Raw genomic sequence first — 27,280 nt, forward strand, 5'->3', positions numbered from 1 at the left:
AGCTGTTCAAGGAATGTGGTCTTTGAGCCTGTCCTCCATACATGTTGCATCACATGTCATCAGTTCCCAAAAAAGATGACAGTGTTAAGAAAGCTTCTGCACCTAACCATCACCAAACATTACTTCTAATACCTGAAAAACCCTGCTAACTCCTAACTTTGTAAGACTTCTAAGGGGTAAAGGACACAATCCTGCTGACAGCTTGCTTTGCATAAGCCTCGGGAGTTTGCTTCAGAGGTTTTCCACATCGGAAATGTGACCAATCCTCTCTGACATCTACATGCTGATAATAGCCTTAGTGTAAATGGGCCAAATTTCTGTGACAGCTGCGGGTCCAAAACAAACTGGCATAAATCTGATGTGACAATCATTACCGACCTGTCCGTCAGACTGCCAAGTAGCTAATGTCGAGTAAAAGGCAGCGGCCGCACTTGTCCCCCCACCTTAGATTTGCATCCAAGGTGAGGGAAGAGGAAGATGACCGGACTGTAGGAAAAAACAGCGGAACTTCGAGAGCCAGTGGGGACAAACGGCAACTGAGGACAAGAATGTAGCAACATACACTGTCCACTGGTATGTGTACTAAGGTCACTTCACTTTGTTTATGGAGAGAAATATAGATTCTTAGAATTATCAACTGATTCTACATTTTTTTTAATTAGTCTTCTAATCCTCGTCGAAATTGTCTTGCGGCAACTGGGCCACAAGACGATTTCGACAAGAATTCACCATGACCTGGATGGCTGAGAACCTCTACAAAAATAGCAATCTAATTAATCATGATTAATTAACACTCCTAATGAGATTGTAGCCAGTTGATTTTTGATTTGATAATGTATAAGCAGTAATAATGTTCATGATAAGTCCTGATGTCCAAAACATTTCGCTTTGAAAATGGTCACTCATGCTGTTAATAGCTGGGTATTGCTGAGTGTTTCTTTGTTTGGTCTTCATATTTTTTTTTAATTCCATGTGGTATGGAGCAAGCCTTTACTGGACGGTTCGTTGTACAGATATGACTATTGCATTTCTCCTTTTTAGTGTGTGTGTGTGTGTGTGGGGGGGGGGGGGGGGGGGGGGGGCTTGCAAAGAGTAGCTGAAGACTATTGACGGTTTTTCTCCGCGCACTCGAACGACTGCTGCTGCTGTTGCTGCTGCTGCATCCTCCAGGTTCTCCGTGCGCTCCAGGAGTAGGACGCTGGTGTCTTAAAGTCATGCGTCACATGGATAGGTGCGGTTTGTGCAGCGCGACTCCCCAAAGGGTCCAAATACGCCGGCGATCCTGAAAAAAATAACAACTTCTGCAGCAGCTATTCAGGTCGCATTTACTTAACATGTGGAGTTGAACTTTTTCTCGCAGTGCAGTGATGGAACATGCACGCCGCCTCCGTTGCACGGACCTTCTTTGAATTTTACGTATTTGCGCTGCAGCTGTGGCGGACTCGGGCTGAAACCGCTGGACAGGACTCGAAGGCTGGCTGCGGATCCCCAAATATGCGCGTAACTGGGGAGAGCTGGCGAGGCCCCCCTTGCATTGATAACGGAATAACGTTGTCGTGATGTTCAATACTTCGGGAATAGAGCTCACTTTCAACAGGAAAGAGGATATTTCCGAAGTTATCAATGGCACACTGCAGCTCCTGTACAACGTCCTTGTCACCATCAGTCCCACAACTATGTGGAACGAGTCGTGCGGGGAGCAGCTGCAGGATTTCTCGCGCCCGGAAAAGATCATCATCGGGGTGATGTTGGCGATCATCACGGCGGTCACCGTGATGGGAAACACGCTGGTGGTCATCGCCGTGTGCGTGGTGAAGAAACTCAGACAGCCTTCAAACTATCTCCTGGTGTCTTTGGCGGTGGCGGACCTGTCAGTGGCCATCGTGGTGATGCCGTTTGTGATAGTGACGGATCTCACCGGTGGCAAGTGGCTCTTTGGAGAGGTGTTCTGCAACATCTTCATCGGCATGGATGTAATGTGCTGCACTGCCTCCATCATGACCCTATGCGTGATCAGCGTGGATAGGTAAGTTCTCAAAGTTGGCAGATGTTGCCGTCAAACCTGCCGGTGGCACAGGAATTACGCATATTGGCGACCCTTTTGACGGGAGTAATACATATGGCCCTTTGCTGGTACTACGAATCCCTAGAGTCAGGGTAAGCGCAGTTCAACTGCCAAATCAAATAACGGAATGTGGGTTAAATGCATGAAATAGCTCGGCGTTGCGCGCCAGGGGGATTCCAGCCTAATACCAGGTTGACTTATTTGATGCGCCCGCTGTCAAAGAAACTGCCCAGGAAATTACGCGGGTATTGAATAATTCAAACCCCATTAATTAATCTTCTTGACCAGATCACTAGCAGGCTGTAAGCGTTTAGACTCAGCTGCTGTGATACACGAATTATATGCACATGTAGCTCTGTTGCCCTCATGAGACTGAATTCATTTTCACGTCATGGTTGACTTGCCATAGTGTAGTAAGTTTACTTGTTAAGTATGTGAACTTCATCTTATTTGCAGTCACTTCACCCCCCCTCCCCCTGTTACAAAACAAATCTGAGGCATTCCACCCTTGTGTGTTGCCAAATAAAGAACAATCCTCCAATCATTATTTTTTGAAAGAGGTCCCTAGTATAGCCCGACAGTTTCAAATTTCAGCTGTTCAGCTCCAGCAACCTGTCCCTTGATTTATGCGTCTGATGGCAGAGCTGAAAGTGATAGCTTGTGACAAATGAGACATGTCCAATACACCCACCACAATGAAATCATGCCACAATTATGCAGGATTTCAATGTGTGCGAACAGGTCAGATGAGGTTGCAATGATTTTTGAAGATGCATAATCCTTGCGCAGTTCGTACAGTGAAAAGTCATTGCCTGCGTGTTCATGAAATTTATATTTCAGTCACTTTATTGTACTCTTAAAAAGAAATCAACTCGCACCACACTTTTCAACAACCCATCAGTCTACCATGATGTAGAGCTAAACTGTGTCAGTGGGTGTGTGTGTGTCATCATCTTGTTTGGATTAGGAAGCATGACGTAATGGTCATTTCCTGAAATTACACATGTGAATTTCTTAATTAGATTATATAACAGAAGCCCAGAATGGCTGTTTTTTATTTTTTATTTTGTCAGGCTCATCACAAAGTGTTGAGTGGTTTGGCCACAAGACTAATGTGTCTCCATAAAATGGCCCTCTCTTATTTTAACTTTTGGTAGAAACCGGTATATTTCAGATAAACAATGCAGATGTGTCCTGTATTTAATTAAGTTTATCTTTAACCATAGTTTTTGTATGCATATTTCCACATGACACGAGTCACTGAAATAAATATAATCCAGGTTTCCAAAGCACGTGTATTGGGAAAGGACGGTGATGTCCTGCTTAGGACTGAAAGGGTTTTTATGGGGACTGAACTGTTTATTAACACTTTGTGCTCTATTGTGTAGAGGGTTATTGTCATTTAGATCTACTTTAATTTTATGATGTGAACACTGTGAAGTCAGGTGAAGTGGGGAGGTCACACATGTACAGGGCCAACAACATTTTGATTCTGTTGTGGCTCCAGCACGATGTAACAGATGCAGAAAGATCCCCTCACTCGATCAATTTTTCCAACTTCCACTGACTATTGTCTCATCAGGGTAAATGGTGTGGCTTTTCACTTTCAAGCAAACACATTTAACACATTTCAGTAAAATCTTATCTTATCTTATCTTATCTTATCTTATCTTATCTTATCTTATCTTATCTTATCTTATCTTATCTTATCTTATCTTATCTTAACAAATAGAAATCTGCATCACATACTCAAGACAGCAGACCTCCTGAGCTGAGGAATCCCCTAAAGCAGCATGTTCTCTTGATTTCTCATTTAATTTTGACTGAAAACTAATTGAATACAAAACAAACAGAAATAAAAAAAATGCACCTATGTATTGTGATAAGTTTGCAAAGTCCAAGATCAAGAGTGATATCCACGTCAAAGATAGTGATTTTACTTTTCTTTATTTTATTTTACACATTTTGTTGTTTTCGTAAGGCTTCGTGCCTTATAAAATTTGGATAATATTTTTAGGTATTCTTTGGCAAATGACTTATTAACAATTCAAAGATTACGTATAATACATTTAATAATATGCCGATTTTTGCTGAATTCAGGAGCTTTTACAAGAACTCAAATATGAGGACAGTAGCTATTCTACACACAGTAAAGTTAGGACTCTCACACTTTATTTGTTTTGATTGTCTCACACTTGATGTGGTATTTTGGAAGAAGAATTGTCACAGTAATTAAAATGCATATCTCAAAAGATCCAAAATGAATCTGATGGATGGAATATGATTCATTTTTGGCCGGTTGTCTGTCAGATATTTCCTTTAGATTAAATTCAGCAGTGAATTTAATATTTATTCCTTTTGGGGTTGATTTGTCAGCATGATCAGACATAATGTAAGTGCAAATCATCAGAAGGGTGGTTTAATATACATGGAATTCATTAGTAATTACTGACTCTTATAAATTAAAAACAAGACAAGAGACAATTATAACGATGTTCTCAATAACTTAACACTGAGAAATACAATACTATACTATACATACTATACTATACTATACTATACTATACTATACTATACTATACTATAAATTTGTCAACACAAACACCATGTTATATATGTATGGTTACAAAACTGGGTTAACTCCAGTTACTGAAATGTTTTTAATCTTATGACTTCTTTAAAAAGCAGCGGGAAGCGCGAGAGATCTTGCAATATTATGATGACATAAATTGCAATATGTAAGATATTATATGGAAATTAGGTTATGAAATACGGTGGCATCATCTGTTTTTATGTTTAAGGTTTCAGTTTACCCCTTTTATAGCTGTAAATTTGCTGTAATTTGTCAGTATGAAGCCAATTATATGTACAGTACTCTGGGTAGATTAGTTAACGTGGTTCTGGATCATTTCATATATTTGTAAGTGCCATAGTGCTATGTAAAGCTTGTTTAATACACAGGCAGAGGATTAACATAAATTAAATATTTTTAATGAATGAAAGCAAATTAAATGTGATTATTTGAATAGGTTATTAAAATACAATATTTTACTTGATATCTTTGCATGGGAGGTAATGCTGTCACATCAAAGTAATCATGCTGAAAGTAAACCCTTTTTCTCTGATAAGGCTACAGGTTTTAACTTAATTAATGTACCAGCAGCAGTAAAGCAGTATTTACATAAAAGTCTTAAGTGAATTCAATTATTTTCTTTCTATCTGTTTGCAGGAGGGGAATTTAATATTGATCATAAAGCTCCATTTGTAAAAATAAGCAAAAAAAAAAAAAACTGCTTAGCCTTTGGTCTTCCTTGAATGGAATGTGGTTGAAAAATCAAATAGCAATTCTACACAGCAGTCATTTTCTTGACAAAACCTGTCATTCCAGAGTACCACGATATTGACTGATTTAAGTAAAGGTTAGCCACCCTGTACCTGGATCACATCAAATGGCCGCAGAACAAACTTCAGAGATAACGATTTCCTTGTTTAATTTTTTTTTATGTCTGTGCAAAAGCTGATTTATGGTGGTGAAAGGAAAAAGGCTTAATGATCAAAATCCACTCGTCTCCCCTGGTCTCATCAAGTGGGGATTCAAACAGAATTCGATACACCAAAGAACTGTCTCAGTCACAACAGGGAGACTTATGAGCATGCATTGAAAAGGATGAAAGAGAAATCATATATACACAAGACCTGCCAAAATAGATGTTGAACTGTTCTCACAAGATTTCCTAGCATATACTCTCAGCTACAATTTTGCGTCATTCATGCCCAAAACTCATTTGGCTTGTCGTTGTTTTACCTTCTCTGAGAGTAAAATGTTATGCGTTCAATTATTCAAAAGTCAAATATAAATGATTTATTCTCCACATTTGGAGGAGTGGGTCAGTTTTTTTGGCGTTCCCTCAAAGTCTAAGCAAACGTGCAAAAGGAATGACGGTGCTCGATCGAGCAGGAGGCAGACCCCAGTTATATTACAGAGCCTGTTTTAGATATCACTGAAGTTTTTGAAGTGGAAATAAAGGTCAAGAAAAAAAAAATCTCATAATGGCATAAAAGTAGGGAAAGTAAGGCTGTGTCAAAGTATTTAAAGAGCCATTATGATTTTCAGTAGCCCCATTTTCAAAATTGTCTGGTAATGATATCAGCCTAGGTGTGGAAATCAAGCTAAAAAAAACACACAATAAAACAAACCAAAAGCATTTTTGGCATAGTTATACAGTTTATGTAGTTTGATATATTTGAAATATCTCCACTGTGGGACGCGCATTCTACTCTATTCTACTATACTACATATTCTACTATTCTTCTATTCTATTTCCCAGCTCTAATGTAAAGACAATAGCAAGGACACAACTGTCAGGGTTAATACCTGTTGTAATACCTGCATAAATTGGCTTTTTGGCGTGCCAGTGATGAACAGTATAATACACTGCAGCCTTGACAACATTTTGTCAGGTCAGCATGTAAGTTTGCCCGAAAATAGAATATTCCACTGTTAAGGGAACATTCAGCCAAAGCACCAAATACAGACGAGTTGAGCTATCGGACGCATCCTCAGGTAATGCGATGTGACACTTAAACGCTGCTCTCTCAAGCGCCATTCTCTTCCAACTTCCACTTTGTTGAAAACTGAAGGATTGGCTTCTCCTGCTGGGCTATCACCACCAGATCAAAGAGAGGTCATGGCTGTGAGGGAATAATAATAGGGAAGGAAAGTGTGTGCTTGGCAAAAATAGGAGTGGATCACAGAGTTCCCAACCACCATATAACTTTTTTGAAAACAGGTACTTTGAATTGGAAGAGCTGTTCCCTTTATTTGACATACTATTTCTGTCTTCAAAGAGGAAACGGTATCTACATATAAAATCTATCACTGCAAATTCGCCATGGGCACTTTTCCTAAAGCAAATCTGTTAGTGATTGTATGGTAAAATACCACTAAATGAAAATGTAAACTTCTTAAATAAACAAGTTAACTACTGATAAGTGCTCATTTTGTGATCAACGACAGCATTAATTCTAGGGTTGCCAGAGAACAGTTCTCTCAGAGCTGTCATTTATTCCGTCTAACACACGTCAACGGCAATCATATCTTTATTTCAAAGCCTTTTCGTTGCTGTTCGGGAAGCTTGAAGAATTATCGTGCAAAATACAAAATTAAATCTGCTTGTTTCACAGATCATCTTTACTTCTAAATTGGATAACTTTGTCGAATAAAACAATCTGGTGAAATGTATTCTAGCGTGTGTTTTTTTTTTCCTTTTCAACCAACCTGTCATCATCATTGTGCTTGGAAAAATTGCCCAGATGTGCGACCGGGAGAGGGATTTGTCTATTTATGTGACCCTGCAAGTGGTGACCGAGTAGAACAAGTGATAGACGATGGATGGATGGATGGATGTGGCATTCATTATTAATTCATAACTCACACTCAATCTTTGATTGAAAAAAAAAACTACAACAAAGAAAATTAATGTATGTCTGTGCTTTTTATTTTGATTAAACACAATTTACAGTTATTGAGGTCATAAACTCTGACCTGTGAAAGACCATTTCACAATAATGGTCCCCCTCCCACTTGGTGTACCTCAAGTTGCAAAGATTGTTCAGAGCTGCGAGCAGCTATTAGATATAAATTCTCAATTTTTTGAATGTCGGCACATACAGTTATAAAATGAATGTAGCTCTTCATTTTTTGATAGGATTTACCTATGCAGTTTATTGACTGCTCTGTACATATGAAAGCACTGCTCCTAAGTCTATCCCCATTCCTTGCTAGAATAGAATACCTGTCAGTGACTGAATGAAAACTAATCCTAAATATTATGAATGTTGATCAGGAGCTCTGTCAGTGAGCATCCCTTTGGAGTGACTCCACAAAGTACGGTAAACTGGAACAGCATTGTTATATGTCACATGTTTCTCTCCCTCTCACCAAGCCTTCTCCAATCACACTCTCCCAGCTTTGAGGCATTTACAAACTGAATATCCCTGAACCATCTTTTCTGTGTGTATTATTGCTCTGCTTCCCTGCTTCAGAGCACATTAATCAACCAGTACTGAGGAGTTAAAATTCCAGAGCTGCAGCTGACTATTTTGCAGTGCTTAAAAGTTGATGCCTGCAATGCATAAGGTGATCCTTGTTCTGTGCAAAGTGTAAGATCTCTTCCTGAGCTGTGTCCATCTTTCCCATCACTAACGAAAAAGCGATTCAGCTACCTCTGCAGCTCTTCTGCAGCTTCTGTCTTTCCACAACAAACTCCCTGAATGCTCTTGGTCTGTGTGTATCCACAAAATGTTCAACTCCACAAACTGGATCTCAACTAGTCTGAGAGTATAAAGGTTGATTAATTAATTTTTTATGAATCGCTTGCGGGGAAATTCATTCTCTGCAATTAACCCATCATAGATTTACCATGAGCAGTAGGCTGCCGTCCATCAGTAGCAGGGGAGAAGGTAGGGGTTCAGTTTCTTGCTCAACAACACTTCGACACACTAGGAGGAGCTGGGAATCGAACCAGAGACGATTGCTCAAACTCCTGCGCCATGCCGCCCCGCCAAAAAACTGCCCCTTGATGCTTGATGAATAACAGATTTATCTCGCATTCAGCAACTACAACTTTTGGATATCAGGTTCAAGGTGGAGTTACATTATTCCTTGTTTTATTGAACAGCTGTTGGATATCTTTGGAATTAATATTGAATGGCAACATGTAAAGCCCCCCCGCACATAGCAGATTTAACAGACAGTACATTCCCACAGCGGCAAAGGTGTGAGGAAAAAATGGCCACACACAGAACCTCAGCAACTTAAGGCTGCAATCCAATAAATTGATATAAGACCATGTGAAGAGTTATTTAATCGGAGCATGATGTTGTGGTGCAGTAATCAAGATTTCAATAGCCATTTTATGTTTGTCTGCCAAAGCAATTGTCTACTTTCAGGTTGCAGACAAAGGTCTCGATAAGCCACCCTACTATTGATTCAGTCCATGCCACACTTACATCATCATTCATGAGAAATTAATTTAAACAGCTTCATGCTCTACTGGTCACACAGGTCATGTACAAATGAAAGAAATTCACTTTGCCTGTCACAGCATTCATATTCTCTTGTTTGTCTTACAGCTTTGACATTCTTGTGCTGGCACACAGTATCTGTATCTGTTAAGGTTTCTCTGTTGCCAGTTGATTTTTATCCACGACAGCTTGAATCAAAAGCTTTCAAAATTAATCAAATGATTAAGAGAATCTTTTTTACCATCATAGTTGATACAGCATTGTAAGGGGAATTTCAACAGAGTGTACCTCAAAATACAGGGAAGGAGAAATAAAGGTCCCTACGGTCACTTATTTTCTGAGTTACTCACAGTTATATTGTTGTTTTTTCCTTTTCAGTACAATCAGACACGAAAGATGATGGATTACTACCCAGTCGGCTGATAGAGATCCAAATTTTATTTTCCTATTCCCGACTTGTCAGCCTTTTTTTTTTTCTACCAGCAATCTTTAGCGACAGAAAGGGGAAAAGAGCAAAGTGCTGAGTGACTGTGGGTGAGCGTGGTATAAATCATGTTTGTGTTTGGCATTACAAAGGTGGGGTCCATTATTCATTCAGACTGAACAAAGTGCCAACAAACAGGCTGAGCAGGGAGATAATAGGCTTTCACTTGATTGAGATTAGACATTAAAAACAAACATAAACACACAGCATACGTGAACTGCAGGCGTGCTGTTTGAAATTGTTAGCATCTGCAGCTCAGTTGATCATATAGAAGATGAATAAGTGGGCTTGCAAATAGAATTCATAACTGAATGATCAAAACACTCGTGAAAAATAAAACACACTGAGCTATTTTGCCAAAACAATGATGTTCAGGACTTATGACTGTATTAAGACAACCAGACTGACTTCAGAGTTTTCAGTTGAATGTGATGGGATGTCTATGCAGGTCAGGGAGATCCAAACAAGTCTGTGATTTTATCTCCAGCACTCTTTAGTGTTTACTGTCCAGCTGTGCAACTGCAAATTGAGTTGTAAATCCTCCATCACTGCTGATCTGCCCTTGAGCAAGACATTGTAACCCATCAGTGACCACCAATAGGTTCAGGACACCATAGACAGTTCTATACCTTCAGATTTGTGTGTTTGCCACATAATAAGAATGTAAACACTACTGATGCAGGCAACATTAAATATATCACAAGAGAATAAAATTTCCTTCTCCTTTCTCGTAATAAATATCCCAGCATAATGCGTATTTCTGGCTGGATGTGACGTGCCACACTGGTTTGACCTCATGGTGAGATATCTTATTCTTGCACCACTAAATTCTTTGCACATATGCTGCCAATCTGATGACTCTAAGTTTTAAGGAAACTATGTTGTGGTCACTTAATTTGTTAAATCATAAAAGCATGAACGCCCACAGTATCCATCTGTTTGAATCTTTGGGTTACAGCTCCATGGCAACACTCCACTAGTCAGTATGTTTAGTATGAAATGTAAATTATTTCACGCAGGGAAATATTAAATTGTAAGTACTAAGAACAGTCCTTTTGTGTCTGCCATTGATTTACAGCCGTCAAGTAGCCTCGAAGATGATGGCAAGAGTGCAACCTTGTAGTGCTTGTAGTACCATTGTAATTACTACACTTATACCAAATTCATTTAATAACTTTACTTTTCAGATTTAGATTTTAGATCCAATAACATCAAAATATTCTGTTGATTCAATTGTTGCTATTTTAATTGAAAATGTCATGCATTTTGTGTGAAGGCTCTGTATGATTTGTGTTAAACATACATATTATAAAGTAATATACAATAAATTAGGAAGTGCACCTTCCAAATTTCCCAACTGATGGGCTACTATCAGTTGCTGCATAGTATGTAAAAAAAGGACAATAACAATAACATCCGTCAAATTAAATAGAACGTATCAAAACAATACATACTATATACACTATATGGCCAAAAGTATTAGCTCACCCATCCAAATCAGTTGTTCCAATCACTTCCATGTCTACAAGTGTATAAAATCAAGCACCTCGGCATGTCGACTGTTTTTACAAATATTTATAAAAGAGTGGGTCGCTCTCAGGAGCTCAGTGAATTCCAGCTTGGAACTGTGATAGGATGCCACCTGTGTAACAATTCCAGTCATGAAATTTCCTCGCTCCTAAATATTCCACAATCAACTGTCAGCTGTATTATAAGAACATGAAAGTGTTTGGGAACAACAGCAACACGGTCACGAAAACTGACAGAGCAGGGAAGGCGGATGCTGTGGTGCATAGTGTGAAGAGGTCGCAGAGTCAATTATTACAGACCTCCAAACTTCATGTGGCCTTCAGATTAGCTTAGGAACAGTGCACAGAGAACTTCATTGAATGGGTTTCCATGGCCAAACAGCTGCATCCAAACCACACAACACCAAGAACAGTGCAAAGGGCCGATGCAATGGTGTAAAGCACGCCGCTACTGGACTCTGGAGCAGTGGAGACGCGTTCCCTAGAGTGACGAATTGTGTTTCTCCATCTGGCAATCTGATGGATGAGTCTGGGTTTGGCAGTTGCCAGGAGAAAAGTGCTTGTCCGACTGCATTGTGCCAAATGTGAAGTTTAGTTGGGGGATTATGATGTGGAGTTCTTTTTCTTGACTGGCCTGCAAAGAGTCCTGACCTCAACACCTATAGGATGAATTTGAGCGGAGACTGTGAGCCAGGTCTTCTCATCCAACATCTGTATGTGACCTCACAAATGCGGTTCTGGAAGAATGGGCAAAAATTCCCATAAACACACTCCTAAACCTAAACCTGAGCCTGAACCTTCCCAGAGGAGTTGAAATTGTTAGAGCTGCAAAGGGTGGACCAATGTCATATTGAACCCTATGGAATAGGAATGGGCTGTCACCTTAGTTATGCGAGTAAAGGCAAGTGAGCGAATAATTTTTGCCATAAAGTGTAATTCTATAAAACAGGCTGCATTATAAGCACCGGTAGTTTTGATTTTTCATACTTAATATGCATTTTACTGATACTATGCCTGTACATCAAGCATAACTCAGTACTATTTTTTATATGAAACATGATTTGAGTGCTTTCCACCTATCCGCCAATATGCTGATAGAAATTCAGAAAGAAGTTATAAATTGCTGCTGTCTCGTAGTAAATAGCATTATGAAGGTAGCCTCTGAACAGCTAGTCCAAACATTTCCAACTAAGAAAAGCCCATAATATGCACCGCTTAGGCAACACTTAATTTTACTTCTCCAGGTAAGTATCACCTGTAACATTAATATTTTAGTCAAACAGTTACTCTTATTTATTTCATTTTCCTACCTTACAAAAAGATCCTGCTTATATTTCCATTCTGGAAATGCAAAAATTTAGCGTTGTATGGTTAAATGTGCTTACAAGTAGAGACAGGTTCAGCAACCTTGAATTATTCTCTTTCTCTTGATGCTTGTAGGCAAGATAAACAGCAGTGCAATGAATATTTTCATCATCAGTCATAGTTTGTTTGATTTAGAGCACACTGTGCTCAGACAGGAACATAGATTCCACCTCCATATCTGATGCTCTGATGTATGTCATCTGGCACAAAATGTAATTGCATTCCAAATAATTTATTCTGTTGAAAAATATTATTATTGGGCCGGATAATGTGCGCAGTGAGCGTTGTCTTTTCGTTTTGCTCAAAACACCAGATTTGACGTAGCTGCACATAATCTGTTCCTCTGTTCTAATTTGGTTGACTTAAGCAGTGAATAGATAAATTGGTTGCTTTTGTTTCTTCTAAATGATACATCGAACATCTGGCTGACGGCAGGGAGTTTTTTTTCCGTACAGAAATTCACAAAGTACACAGTGATTTATGGTTTACATTTCGAAGATGTAGATATCAAAATCCATTGTGTATTTTAACACAAATGAAGAAACGATATCCTCACACATTATTTGCAGAGGAGCACCTGCAAACTGTCTGCGTCCCCTGCAATGCGTAAGTTTATGATGTTTCACATGCTTGTGTTTAATTAAATGGAAAGCTAAGCTTATGAGTTGAATCTGTGGGTGTGACGAGACCTAAATGTGAAAAATGTAAAGAGGGGTGCATTGTTCAAGAAAACAAATACCGCATCTGGACTTTAGAAATCAATCTGTATGATAATCCTTCATTAGTACCACCCTGTACTCCTTTTGTATCTTGCTATTGAAAGAGATTTAAGTATTTGCTTCAAAGCTACACCGTACTGCTTGATTAATAACATGCTATTCATTACAGTTCTTTTTTTTTAGAATTTTGGCCAAGTAATGTTTAAGCCTCTCAAGTAATTTACTTTCAAACCATACTTGCATGCAGGCACACAAACACATGCATGCACAATAAATGTCTAAGTTTTCTCAAGTACAAGGAAATGGATTTATAGATTTTAAATTATCTTTTTATAACTGTGTATTTGTTTGTTTGTGTGTGTGTGTGTCTCATGCTATTTGTAATTAGCATTTGATTGTTTTTGCATGTTTGTTTAAAGAGAACATGGTCAATAATTAAATTTGAAAATGGATACAGAGATTCAATTATCAGTATTATTAAAGTGATCTAAGTGTAAGGAGCCTTTGTTTTGCTGTGTTTTTTTTTTCAACCAGAAATTGTATGGATGTTAGTAAGCAAAAAAAAATAAAAAATCACTTGAGGAATAGGCAGTAGAAAAAAATACGTGTCAACATTTGCATTTATGTTACATGGACGTGACTCAGGAACAAGGCAGATATAAGTCCTCCTCACTGTCCTTGTCCATTTGCTGAGCAAGTAAGTGATGACATATACTGGGCTGTGAGCTATTTCAACTATACTAACTGGCTGCCTGGATGCCAAATTGAAAGAAAGTGAGTCGGCTCAAAAGAGGAGCTGCCTCTGGTTTCCTTGGTAACTTAGATTGTTCACCATTTTTTTTTCAAAGGTCAGAAGTAAACTGAGAAGAAGCTGAGAATTGCATTCCTCCCCCACATGTGAGAGCTGCTCTAAGCTTATTTAGTTTGCAAGGTGTCCTTTGAGAGAGAGGGTGCACTCTGTGACAGAACCTAAGGGAAGGTGACAAAGATGGAGGGGTTCTTCACACTCATGCTCTCACATTATCATGACAGGAAAAACACAAGGAGATGGCCTTACTGGCACGTACTTATTCACCTCTTGCTGAAAGACTTTATTCATTGTATAACTACTATGTGACTCATTTATGTCTCCTCCATCGTTTAAGGTCTCCCTGAATGAGTTTGAACAATAATTTTAGGCAGCTAGTGAGAGGTTGAACACGATGACAGGATCAGATTTGGTTTGGAAAACAATTATTTCTATTTCCCAATTAGGCCTTAGCCCATGGATTTACAGTCTGAGACCAAAAAGATTATTCTGTAGATGTCTGCCGCATCTCTGGCCACTTTGACTCCCACCATAATTAAAGTCCATTAAACAGCTAAAGATGCAGTAAATACTAATTCAATGACAGTTATATAAAGATCCATTCAAGAACATCCATGCCGAAGTAAATCTTTTGATTCATGTTCTAGTTTCATAGTGCCACTTCATGGCATCTTCTATTTAATAAATCTAACTACATTTGGGCAAGCCTGTTTTTCGGTTGCCATGACAATGATTTGGCAGTTACAGTACAAGCCCAAAAGTATACTTGGATTTATTGAACTGTAAATGGTACCACTAACTAATAAATCCATTAATTTCTCAGAGGTGATTAATCAATTAAGACAATGGGTTATTTTCTCATAGAGTTTTTGAAAATTGACTGAAAACAGATGTTTATAGATTCTATAATGTCCTAGATGGACCAGTAATCCACAAATCTTTGAGAGGTTTGGACGAGTGCTTTCAAAGTATAAACAGATTTGAGGGATGTTATTATTAGCATGAGGAGGTCAAGACACTTGCGCACTTTCAGGGCAAGATGAGGTCGTGAGAGTCTGCGGGGCAGAAAGAGTCTGAGGAGTGAGCTGAAAGGAGTACTATGTTTAATAATGTGTGTGAAGGGATTCACCACAGACTTTTTAATTTGGACTTAAAATGAACAGCTCATACTTAACTAAGCCCTGCTATGCATTTGGGTAATGTAAAGATCAGAGGAGATATTTTTTGCGTGGCCTTTTGATTTTGACTGCCGTATTGACTAGATCAGCATCTTAAGGGGCCATTGTAGCGCAGTTGGTGCACTTCCAATTCGAAGGTTGGCCGTTGGATCCCTGGGTTCTCTGTCTGCACACCAAAGTGCCCTTGGGCACGGCACTAACCCCCCAGGTTCTCCCGATGGTCTGGTCAGTGCCTTGCATGGCAGCGCTGCGCAACTGTCGGTGTGTGTTTGCATGGGTGAATGTGAGATCCAGAGTAGTGCCGGTCGAAAATGCAAGTTATTGAAAGTACTAGAAAATTGGAGAATTAAAGTCTTAAATTTTGGACCACGTCTTGGAAGATGTGACAGTCTAAGCCAGCAATTAAAAAAAAAAAAAGAATGCACAAGAAATAAGTTCTGCCATATGGTAATTGACGGAAATTTCTTTAATTTTCCTCAGTCTCTTTCAGACCTCTGTTATAGTACTTGTTTCTTTTACTTTTGTAACCCCTATATATATCCCCCATCAGTGACCTTCCATGTTTGCGACCATCAAGTGAACCATACAATCATTATTCTAGTCATATATCTGCATATTTTACAACTCAAGAGGGCTTATAGGACCAGCTTTTACTTCCATAGCAGTGAAAAGTGGTGTGATATAAACTTCCTGTTTGTCATCAGAGCTTTGTGGAATTGACAGGGAGAGAGTATGTCTGTGGAGGCTCTCAGTCATCCAGGTCATGCTGAATTCTTGTCAAAATCTCCTTGTCTTGGCAACTGGACTTGAATCTTCAAGTTCTGAAGAAGTGAAGAAGCCTCTCAGATGAGGGATGAATCATCGAGTGAAGAAATTCAAGTCCAGTTGCCAAGACAGGGAGATTTTGACAGGAATTCACGGAGAGAGAATGATGCCATGTGGCCATTGAGAGAATAAAGCAATATTGTTCCAAACACTGGAAATCAGTTTTAATTCTGGTTGTAAAAAAAAAAAATCTATCTCTAAAACAGCAGTTTCTTGCATTAATTTTGCTTAACGGTTATGTGTGTAAGAGATGTAGCAGTGACATTCATGTTCATAACCTTGTCAAAGTAAAGCAAGTGCAGTTCCCTTTTTGCTGTTGTACAAGAGCAGTTTTCTAAGACACAAATTAGTATAACAACTTCAAAATCAGGAACACACAATGTACTTGTGATACAAAGGTGTTTAAAACGGCAGATTTTATGGAAATTAATTTTTCCTTGGGGACTATGTTTATACAGACCTCTATTTTTTCAATGAACAAGTAAGACTCATGACCTGCAGGGGAACCTTTGCCAGCTCAGTCCATGCATCTCTTGTGTCCAAATATAACCCAGACACAAAATGTTTTTATGATCCACTTACAAAGGCACTGAAACATAAACAAAAATTTTCTGTGTTTTTTGGGCCTGCTGCTTTTGTCTGCCTTCTCAGTACAAACATTTGAAACTTATTAAAACAGTTTTTTTTTAATACTAGTAAGTACTATAGATTAATTATTTGTGTGAAAACAGAAACAAAGAAAGAAAACAGAAAAGAAGTTGCATCATCGTCACTTTTTTGTTCTTTCTTATTGTTGTAGAAATTCAAATTCTCTTACAAACATGATGTAACATTGATGAGTAAAAGTGATTCCTAATTCTGTTTTACTTTGTAGAATCTTTATAATTAACACAACAGTCATAATATTCAGTTTGAACACATCTTGCGCTGGTAATGATGATTACTACATAACTTGAACTTGAACATTTTTTGGTTAATCACTATATCGTACAATGTTCAATGATAATCTGGCTTTTATGAAATGTTAGAAGATGATTGCGTGATGTTGCAAATGTTCCTGTGGTAATGAGGACAAGCCGTGAAATAAAAAAAAAACACCAATAACTTTTATTTCGGGAAATATAAAGAAAGTACAACAAATAAAATGATGAGGTGATAGATTTATTGCCAGATAAAGAGTTTAAATACTTCCTCTTTAGCTTGGGGTGATAGCCTAACTTTATAGCTGACAGGAAGTGTCGAAGTGCAGTTCAAAGTGTGTGAATTGCACGGTCCTCATGAGCTGTTGATGCATGTGATTTTTGTTCAGTCAGGAATAAAACACTATTTCGCCTCATCTTGGGATAATGATGCATTATTTCACCTGCCACTGATCTTCCTCCGTGTTTGATACGAGTAAGAAAACTTGGCACTTAAATGTGATTGTAAGTTGTTGCAACCGTCTGTAGTGTGATTTATCATCTTGTATTACATTACTCTGTTTATTCATAGCTTTTTCAGTTGCACTGTCTCCTCTTTTCATTTCCACTCCAGTGTGTGTTGCCTGTGGGGTATCAGCTTTGTTGTTCAAGGACACCATGCTCTGTCAGGGATGGACCGAGACTGGTCGAGGGAGATGACATTCTTCACTATGGCACTAATGGCTGCCGATCATCTCTATTGCTGTGAGAGCCAGTCAACCTCTGAAAGGGTGGTTTGTTGAACAGGTGGTGTGCTGTTGCGCAAAGCCTATAAAATATCCACATTACTGCTTTATAGCGTTTAGCAGGAAGTACATAAAGCACCATAAAAATGTCTGAAGTTAAAGACAAAAGAAGAAGAAGAAGACCAGACCTTCTGGTAAAATTACGGACCCCTACAATAAAACACTATTTACAGAGGCCATTCATATCTACATAAAGTAAAATGATTGCCTGTCTTGGTAGACTTTGTGGGTTTAAATATTACCATGCTACCAGGGGACCTGAGAAAGGTCCTTTAGGCCTGAGAAAAATACTGTGTATTTGACATGTAATGTATATCGTAAGCATAGAACCATATAATCAAGCAATTTAACATAATAAGACAGACCAGACAACTAGAACAAAGCAAAAGCAAAATAAACTGAGAAAAAGGAATCTGAAAAAGGAAAACTCTGAAACATCATCGGCACAATCTCAATGTTGCATAAAAGCTGTTAATCAAGGTATTCAGACATTTACCATTGTTGAAGTTAATATTTGAATTCTCTGCGCTGTACTTGTAAGATCTCTGGTGAAAATCATTCCCTTCTTCAGTCTCTCTGTTGGCGTTGCTGTCACAGCCAAAGAGCAAATGAAATATACCTTTATTTTTCTACTGTCAAATTCACACCCAAATGGTTACTTTTCACAATATTTACATATTAAATACACATTCTTTTTAAGTGGTATCTGAGAATAGAAAAATCAAAACCAGATTATACTATAGTAAACTGGCAGAAATTAAGATGCCATGCATTAAAGAGCACATTAGCCTTTAGACCCCAGGGGCTCCTATGGATTACGTGTATTACATGGCATGACACAGACGGTCATTGAGAGCAAATGCTTTGAATCCTTTGAATCCAGACAAGAGGAGGCCCCTGTTATGGAGGTTGGATCGCTCAATTAATCACAATAGAGGGATGATTTTTAAATGGTAACACCATACTCATGATTGGCTTAACAGTGCACAGCTATGTAATAAAACTGAACAGAAACAAAAACAAAATAGAGAAATGTAATCCTGATCCTATGTGTTTAACATTAACATGTCCAGGAAGGGGGTAGATAAGAAGAACATTTTATTACATTTAGAAGTGACTGCCGATTAAAAAAAAAGGGAAACATTTCCAAATACGTGTCAATCAAGATTGGTTGGTGCTGTTGCAGCAAGACATTCTTGTAGAATTTTTCCTATACTTGGAGAAGGATCAAACACAGGAAAAAAATGCCCTATTCAACATGATTTTGTGACAAATGAAGAACCTTTACCTTTAAATGAACACTGACATCTTTTATGCAATTCTGGTTTCCGTATGGAATGCCATTTCTTTGAGTTGAGCAAGTGCTGAATCTGTTTTGCAGGAAATAACCCAGAAGCACTCTGTGCTGCTACAGCTGCAGGATCAAGTTCGAGCTTATTTTAGTGTCAAGGGCCAATATGAGTCTGCCTTGATGTCTTGTAGCAGCTGCATGAGGAAAAACAGCTATTCTCCTTTTTGTGCCGGAAGGTCACATTGGAGGAGCCTTCAGATGTTTTTATAGTTGTCCGGCAGGAGCACAGACTAATGCAATATCTTTTTTTTTATTCCCTTCTCAGTAAGCCGCCGGCAATATCTGGCAGTATCTCAGCAGGCAATACAAAATCGGGAGAGCTCTCAGAACACTGGTGGTATCAGAGGTGGTAAACGACAGAGATTGGCAGACCTGTGGCTAAGGCAGAGGCTACTCCCTCTCTCCCAATGGCCAATTAATCTTGCCTATTACCACCCCCATAGGAGGACGATATATGGCCGGCAAGGGGTGAAACACTTGATCCATGTGCTGCAACCAGAGGGGTTTCCTTTGCTGGAAAGGTTATTTCCTCAGGCATAGGGTGTGAAGTGCAGACTGTTGCATCCAGCCAAGGTCAACAAAATGTCACCTCTTTCAATGTAAAGAACTGAATCACACCACGTCAGTCAGTGAAATCTGATTTATGGCAACGGTTACGTTGTCCGTATTTACACCATAGCAGTTTTTCAAATGAGATTAAATTATTTTAAATTCTGCAAAACTTTGTTATGGTAATGATGGCTATTTTGTTTTATTCCTAATTTTTCAGCTGATGCTAAAAAAATATATAATTTTGCCTTGCAATATTTATGTTGATAGACAGCTGAAACAGATTTTACTCAATCAATCCATAAAATAATATTTATTAGTCTGTATTGACAGGCTGATACCCAATTATGGAATACATATTTTTTTTGCCAAGTCAGTATTTTACAAATGGTATATGTTCTCACCTCAGGGGAACAAATCTGTTAGTTCAAGAGTGAAAGAAAGAAACCAGAGCTCCTAGGGTTCTTCAGTTAAAATGTTCTGTGGGATGAAATTGATATTTGACTTCCTTGCTACCACATTGCTGCACTAAATTTACCAACCTGCCACCCAAACCAACCACATTGGTAAATATTTCACTAGTATGTCTTCTCAGACAAAAAGGGCTTGAGAGATGCCCACAGAGGCTGACGACTGTTGGGCCGGTTACACTCTTTCAGGGCAGAAAATAGTTCACTTCACCGTGCTGTAGCCATCAGTGTAGCGGAAATAATGAAATTCTCCATTAGCTCAGGCACACTGTGAGTCTGTGGATGGGTAATCCCCTAGGGCTCTGGATATGTCCTAAATCGTATATATATATAGGTATATGTATATATACACACACAGACACATATCTATCTATCTCTCTCTCTCTATATATATACACACACACGTATATACATATATATGTATATATAGTGTCACTGGTTACTGTATACAGGTTTTTGAAAGGTGAATATAATGTGTTGCCACTTGTTTTCTATGTGGTTTTAAGTAGGTCAAACTCTTTTGAGTTATTACAAGTTATAACAAAATTCTGTTTGAAAAAAGTGCATACAAAATTAATTGGGGATTCCAATCTGACCAAGAAAGTTGCTATGATCCATCTTTTCATATGAGCAATGGATGAAATTATGTCACATTGAAAGTGTCCCACTTAATTGCAATAAAACCCACTCATCGTTTTCATTATATTCTGCCCAGTTCTGTCAGAAACTTCATCTATTAGTATTTTGTTGTGTTACTGGTCACAGCTCTTCCAATGTTATATCAGGAAGCAGGAGGCCCCTTCATTACAGACAATTAAAACACATTACATTCACTCAAAAGATGGACCCAGCTGTTAAAGAACCTACAGTATTTCCTTACAGAAACAGAAAACAGAGAAAACAGATTAAACATTATATAACCATTAAGTACTGAGTCAAAGTAATAAATTTGGCCCACAGCCTATGTACTCACCCCTTTGGTGAAAGAAAACAAGTAACTTTTTGGACCACAAAACATTCATTGGATTTCACAGGAAAGCTGTGTGTAAATGGCATTTTTTCAATTCAGCTTTTTCTTCTGTAGGTCAGACAAGCAGTAAGGACTATTTTATCATCTTTTTCAGGTTTTTCTGGTGCATCCGTATCTAGGTCACCATTCACTCAGGAGGAAGCTGCACAGTCAGTGTTTAGTGGAGTAAGAAAAAGCACCTGACCTTCTCTTAGCATGGCACTGGTTTAAAGTCTTATGTCAGAGTTAAATCTTTATCTAAGGATGTTTTGCAGCAAAAGAAAGTTGCATTAAATCCCTTTGAGATCTCGTTCATCTTACTTTACAACAAAAACAACAACAATAGTAATTATAATAATAATGATGATAATAATAACAAGTGATCAGGGACAGCATGGTGGTACTGATTCTCACTGTGTGCAGTTTCTATGTTCTCCCCTGTGTCTGTGTGTTTTCTCCTGCTTCTCCCGCTTCCTCCCACAGTCTAAAAACATGGAGGTGATTAATTGGAATACAATGGAAAAATTACCCCGATGTGTCAATGAAAGAGTGAATGGTTGTTTATCTATATGTGGCCCTGTGATTGACTGGCGTCAATCGTCCAATGACCACTGGGATAGGCTCCTGGAATCCCAGTGACCCTGACTGCAGGATAAACTGCAGATAATGGATGGATGGATGAATAAGTGATCACATGCAAGTGACTGAGCCTCCTCAATCATTGAGTATGTTATTGTGGTAACCTTATTTTATCTTACGAGCATGTTCACAGTGCTGTTTAGAAAACATGGTGATGTTCTCAAGGTGGGGCAATGCATTGTCATGCATGAAAGTGGTGATTATATAACTAGAAGTCATATCTGCAGTGCAAATAGCCTTGTTTCGTGCCTGCACTATGATGTCAAATCTTAATAAATCTTTGCAACACTCCTGAGTATTTTGCATGTTTTTAATATATCCTTTGACTAATTCACAAAACTTCAAAATTTGATATCATTATCTTTGCATGGAAAACAAAATAGAGGAAACCAACTCAGGAGTCCACAAAGGTTTTCATCACTTAACCTGTTAAAACAAATAAAGGAGAATGTGTAATGAAGCGTTGAGTGTATGCCTTCATCCAACCTGACAGTCATTTATCTGCAAATGAGTTGTTTTAAATCTAGTGAGAGTGCACCAGGTAACAGCTGTGCCTTGTAACAGGTCAAAGATTAGTCATAGATTGAGAACACCCCCGGACACCCCAAATAACCATGACACTCCCTGTCCTCATTATGAGGTAATGCATTCTGAGAGAAGTGTTGCATTACTCAGTATCCATTATGAATTCTTTTAGAATGCACAGAGTGTCCCCTTCTCAGGGTCTGGGTATCTGTTATATTATATTTTATTTCATTTTTCAGTTTGCTTGCTTAGATGTCTACAATCCTCCTATGAGACCTGAACTCATTGTCGTTGAGAATTATGGTATGAGCAATGCTTGGCAACATTTAGAGTATTTGAGTTTTAGTAACTACTGCAGTAACTAACTTTAACTAAACACACTGAATCTGAACTGGGGGATCATTAAGACTTATATTGTTTTCTTAAGTTACAAATTTTATTGGGACAAAGGGCTATGACAGAAAAATAATCACATTTCCTTCAAATATTGTGAATCTTTATTCAGAATTTTGCTTATGCTTTAATAATAGATATAAGTACATGTCTGGAGAGGCTTGGAGGACAATGGTAGGCAATGCTGTTCAAAGATTTTGTTTGGTGATTACCGACAAAATGGAGAGAATAAAAGAGACAAAATTTATGGCTTCCATCAGTGATGCAGCTTGTTATGATAGAGATTACACTCAAATTTGTGAAAATAGCAATCGGAGCTTCAGGTTTTAACAAATTCAAGCATTTGGAACTTCAATTTATCTTTATTTTTCTGACACCTTCAGCGGTCTTGTAAAACGGTAGACCTGCCAACATGATTGATCGCTCCATCTCTACCTGTTAAATCTGTTGAAAGCACAACGAAAGCTGGGAATGAACATCCATGTGCTGACAGAAGTTACGACCTTGCATTGAAATGTCTTTTTTGAAAGGACTTCAAATGTTTTTCTAGGGCGCTAGACAAGAGCTTCTGTGTCATGAAAAGAGACAGCAGGGTTTTGTAGGCTTATCTGTTACAGTACATTTTTGATGATAAATCCATTGTACAGTTTCCAAATGTTGAATTTATCCTGAAATGGAGGGACAATTTGTAATGGTCTCTTTGTCTCGCTTCTTTACAGGTATCTGGGGATAACACGACCCCTCACCTACCCGGCCCGCCAGAATGGTCAGCTGATGGCAAAGATGATTTTGGGAGTGTGGCTGGTGTCAGCATCCATCACCCTGCCCCCCTTCTGCGGTTGGGCCAAAAATGTCCATACAGCCGGTGTGTGCCTGATTAGCCAAGACTTTGGCTACACCATCTATTCCACAGCCGTAGCCTTCTACATCCCTATGCTGGTCATGCTGGTCATGTACTACAAAATTTTCAGGGCTGCCCGAAAGAGTGGCGCCAAACATCGATTCACTGACCTTTCGCGCCGCGAGCGCCTTGAGACAGTGGCTAATGAGGCTCTGCGAATGCATGGCCTTAAGCCTCCAGGTGTGGCAGAGGAGTGTGCCGCCTTGTCCCGCCTGCTGACCCGGGAGCGCAGAAACATCTCAATTTTCAAACGGGAGCAGAAAGCAGCCACTACCTTAGGGGTGATCGTGGGGGTCTTTGCTGTATGTTGGCTGCCATTCTTCATCCTGTCCACTGCCAGGCCCTTTATCTGTGGTATTGAGTGCAGCTGTGTGCCCATCTGGCTGGAGCGCACGCTGTTGTGGTTAGGATACGCCAACTCCCTAATGAACCCCTTCATCTACGCCTTCTTCAATCGAGACCTGCGGTCCACTTATCGTGACCTTCTTCGCTGCAGATATCGTAACATCAATCGACGACTGTCTGCCGTGGGGGTGCACGAGGCGCTCAAGGTCTAAAGCAGAGTAGTTAAGCAGCATATATATTGACTCAGTATGTGATGTACGGTGGGTCTGTACTTGAACAGTCTATGCTCGAAGGGCAAATTGTATGCAGCAGGCCTGTAGATAAGACACGGACTGACAGATTCGGGGTTACCATTGGTGACTCTCAGGCCCCGCCGCAAAGGAAGATAGACAGCATGATCACTTCAGTGTATGTGTGTGTGTGTTTGCGCGCGTGTGTGCGTGTGTGTGTGTGTGTGCGTTCATGTGTGTGTGTGTGTGAATATGTACCTCAGTCATATTTTGGGCAGAAAAATAATAGAGCATACTTGATGGGATATTCAAGTCGACACTTCTTTTATGCATACGCCAAAATTCTGTCCAGGTTCCAAATTTACGGGGGAAAAATTTTGTGAAAAAGGAAACAACATTTTCTGAAAATCAATTGTGTTCACGCTGTCAAAAAGATCAAATCAAAGAAAAAATGAAAAAACCAAATTACAGCTTTCTGTATATTAACTCAAAGTCGTGTTTGGTATGCAAAACCATTTGACATGGGGCACAATGCGCCCATTACAGGTTAGTTTCAAACAGAAGTCTTTTCAGGTGTGTTTTCCTTTGTGCAGAGGGTTTCTTTGCCTAACTCATTTCCAGTAGTAGCTGTCAATGTGCTCCTGTCACTGAATCAGAAAAGAACAAAGTAAAATATTTTACACTTGTTTAAAATGGTGTGATCCCAGGGGAAATGTGCAGGGACAGAAAAGTCAGTGTACTACAAGGCGGAGGCAACATTTCCCAAGCAGTGTTTTTAGATCGAAAACACATTGAAAGTAGTTTGTCTGTTTAGTCTCTGCATGGAACAGATTTAGCCTACATGCCACATTTACATTTTGAGTATTAATTTTGAACAATAGTGTTCTATGATTCACAATAACACCAAAAACACGCTAGAATTGTATAACCCAATAATGTATTTTCATTTTTTTCATCTTGTCATGCCACATTTGACTTGACCTTGTTGGGTTGATACAGCAAGTCTATATTTTGCAAATTTTTTTCACTTGAAAAGGACAACCTTTTCCCCCTTTCAGTGTCGGCACCGTTGTTTTCTCTCTGTTAAACCAAGATGTGATCACTTATCATCGGCCCTTCATTGTATCCCTTTTCTACCTCGATTTTTGAGAATAGCTCCTGTATATGTAGTTCAAACAAATGTGAAGCCATCTTGCATCGTTTTGTAATTAACTGCTATTTTTTATTGTGTCAAGACAACCTATAAATGCTCTGCTCATTGTTTTGTTTACCCACTTTCTCATTACATTCAGCAACTATCTGGGGAAGCGGTGAAAGCATCTGTTCACTTTGTAAATAAATAAACACTTGGTTTTAATGTTATTCTGGCTTGCTTTGGTGTAGTCTCCATATACATATACATATATATATATATATATATGTGTGTGTATATTTATATATACATCTATATATAAGTCATACTTTAAATAACATGAAGGCCAGCATGAACACACTTTCAATAAAACTCAGATGGACACAGATTATTTTATAGATTTTATTACCATTGCTGACTTGTTCGGACAATCCAGGCCTCTCAGTGACAAAAGAATGTTTAATCGCAATGCTTCATGTTCCCCTGTTGTGTCTCACGCATGCACACACGCACACACGCACACACACACGCACACACACACACACACACACACACACACACACACACACACACACACACACGCACACACACACACACACCAATTTCATTTGGCTGCTTATAATTCCGCAAATCTACTGCCCCCCAATCCCTCTGAGAATTTTAAATGTGTTTTTTTTACATTTACAAGCATAGGCAAGACATCTTTGTTGAGAAGGGTCTAGAAGGCTGTCATACGTTAAACTGCTTAAATTTGTTGAATATTTCATAAAATTTCTTGAACGATTTGCACCGACCAGACCATCATGCCACGGGAGCAGCTGTGTTGACATGTTTGTGAATGGGGACACAGAAGGAAAACTTAATTTTCTGTCTGCTTGGCGCTTTACCTTTTATTCAGATTGTGGTTGACATCTGCTCACTGATTTCTTGATTGAAAGTGTGCTGTACTTTACTCATATCAATTTAAAAAAAAATATCCTTTATAGTTTATTTGACCAGTTCCTGGACAATGTCAAATTTCACACAATTTTTCTTATCAAATTATGTTTCTCATTCTCATCTTTTTAAAGCAGTTTTTTGTTTGACAAATTCAACAAGAATAAGATCTGCTATAAGATTCAGAATAGTTCTTTAACTGGGCTGCGAGGTCTACGTGAATGTACTACCTTATGTATTATTTTAGGCATAGTGATATGAAAATACATGAATCCCCCTGAAGTAAGGAGCACATTAACATGTCCTCGGCCAGCTTGTTGACATTTATTTTTAGCACATGAAATAGCACGCTACCTCGGTACAACTCAAGCTGCTCCCCTGTGCTGTCCAGTCGCTCAGCGGCCACGTCAACAGGCGTTAAACTTCAATGACTGAACACTGTTGAGCTGGCACTCAGGGTGGCTCGTGTTCCCAAGGTTTGCCACTACTACCGCCGAATGAGAGAAGTGGCCGAGATGTTTACATGTGTTGTGGTGACTTCATAGTAACAGATGAGTCTCAAACATATGCTGCCCACAGGCTCCATCGTCAGCTCTGACAGAACGTGTGTGCCAACAGGGGAACATAAACAGTGTCTTTGCTATTTTTAATCTGCCCTAGTAATTAAGAGTGGGAACTTTGATTATGCATGGGGAAGAGAGTCTCTATGGTTTTAGAATATGCTGTCCCTCACACCCTAGATAAACACTCATTAGGAGAGTGTAATTACACTCTTATGACCTGCCGGCAGATAATGATGATGATACTTTCTAAATATCTGAATAAACATCAGATTAAACCAGTGCGATATACTCTTTGGATTTCCAAGCAGAAAATGGATGTCTTTTATTTTACAATACTTTGACCGCTTTTGTGCACACGCACACACACACACACCTTGATTTTCTATGAAACCTTATCTTTGAAAAGTTGGTGATCTCCTGATTGGCAGAACCATTTATCGAGTTCTTTGCTGCAGAACTGGATGATTAATATCAAATGTCTATTAAGTCTGTGAGGGAATTTGATAAATCAGGCAGAAACCAAATGATTCATT

The 27,280-nt window shown here is 38.9% G+C and overlaps 1 protein-coding gene across 1 annotated transcript; it reads left to right on the forward strand.

Annotated features, from left to right (window-relative positions):
* The first annotated feature begins 1,139 nt into the window (after window positions 1-1,139).
* On the forward strand, window positions 1,140-25,433 carry htr7c (5-hydroxytryptamine (serotonin) receptor 7c). Its single transcript, XM_086169647.1, has 2 exons — window positions 1,140-2,026; window positions 23,360-25,433. Exons 1-2 carry the CDS (start codon window positions 1,560-1,562, stop codon window positions 24,096-24,098), a joined length of 1,206 nt encoding a protein of 401 aa, XP_086025773.1. The 5' UTR covers window positions 1,140-1,559; the 3' UTR covers window positions 24,099-25,433.
* The last annotated feature ends 1,847 nt before the right edge of the window (window positions 25,434-27,280 follow it).

This window comes from Fistularia commersonii, chromosome 22, assembly GCF_037954325.1.
Source record: "Fistularia commersonii isolate RoL2024-O1a breed Wild chromosome 22, RoL_Fcom_v1.0, whole genome shotgun sequence".
NCBI classification, from domain to species: domain Eukaryota; kingdom Metazoa; phylum Chordata; class Actinopteri; order Syngnathiformes; family Fistulariidae; genus Fistularia; species Fistularia commersonii.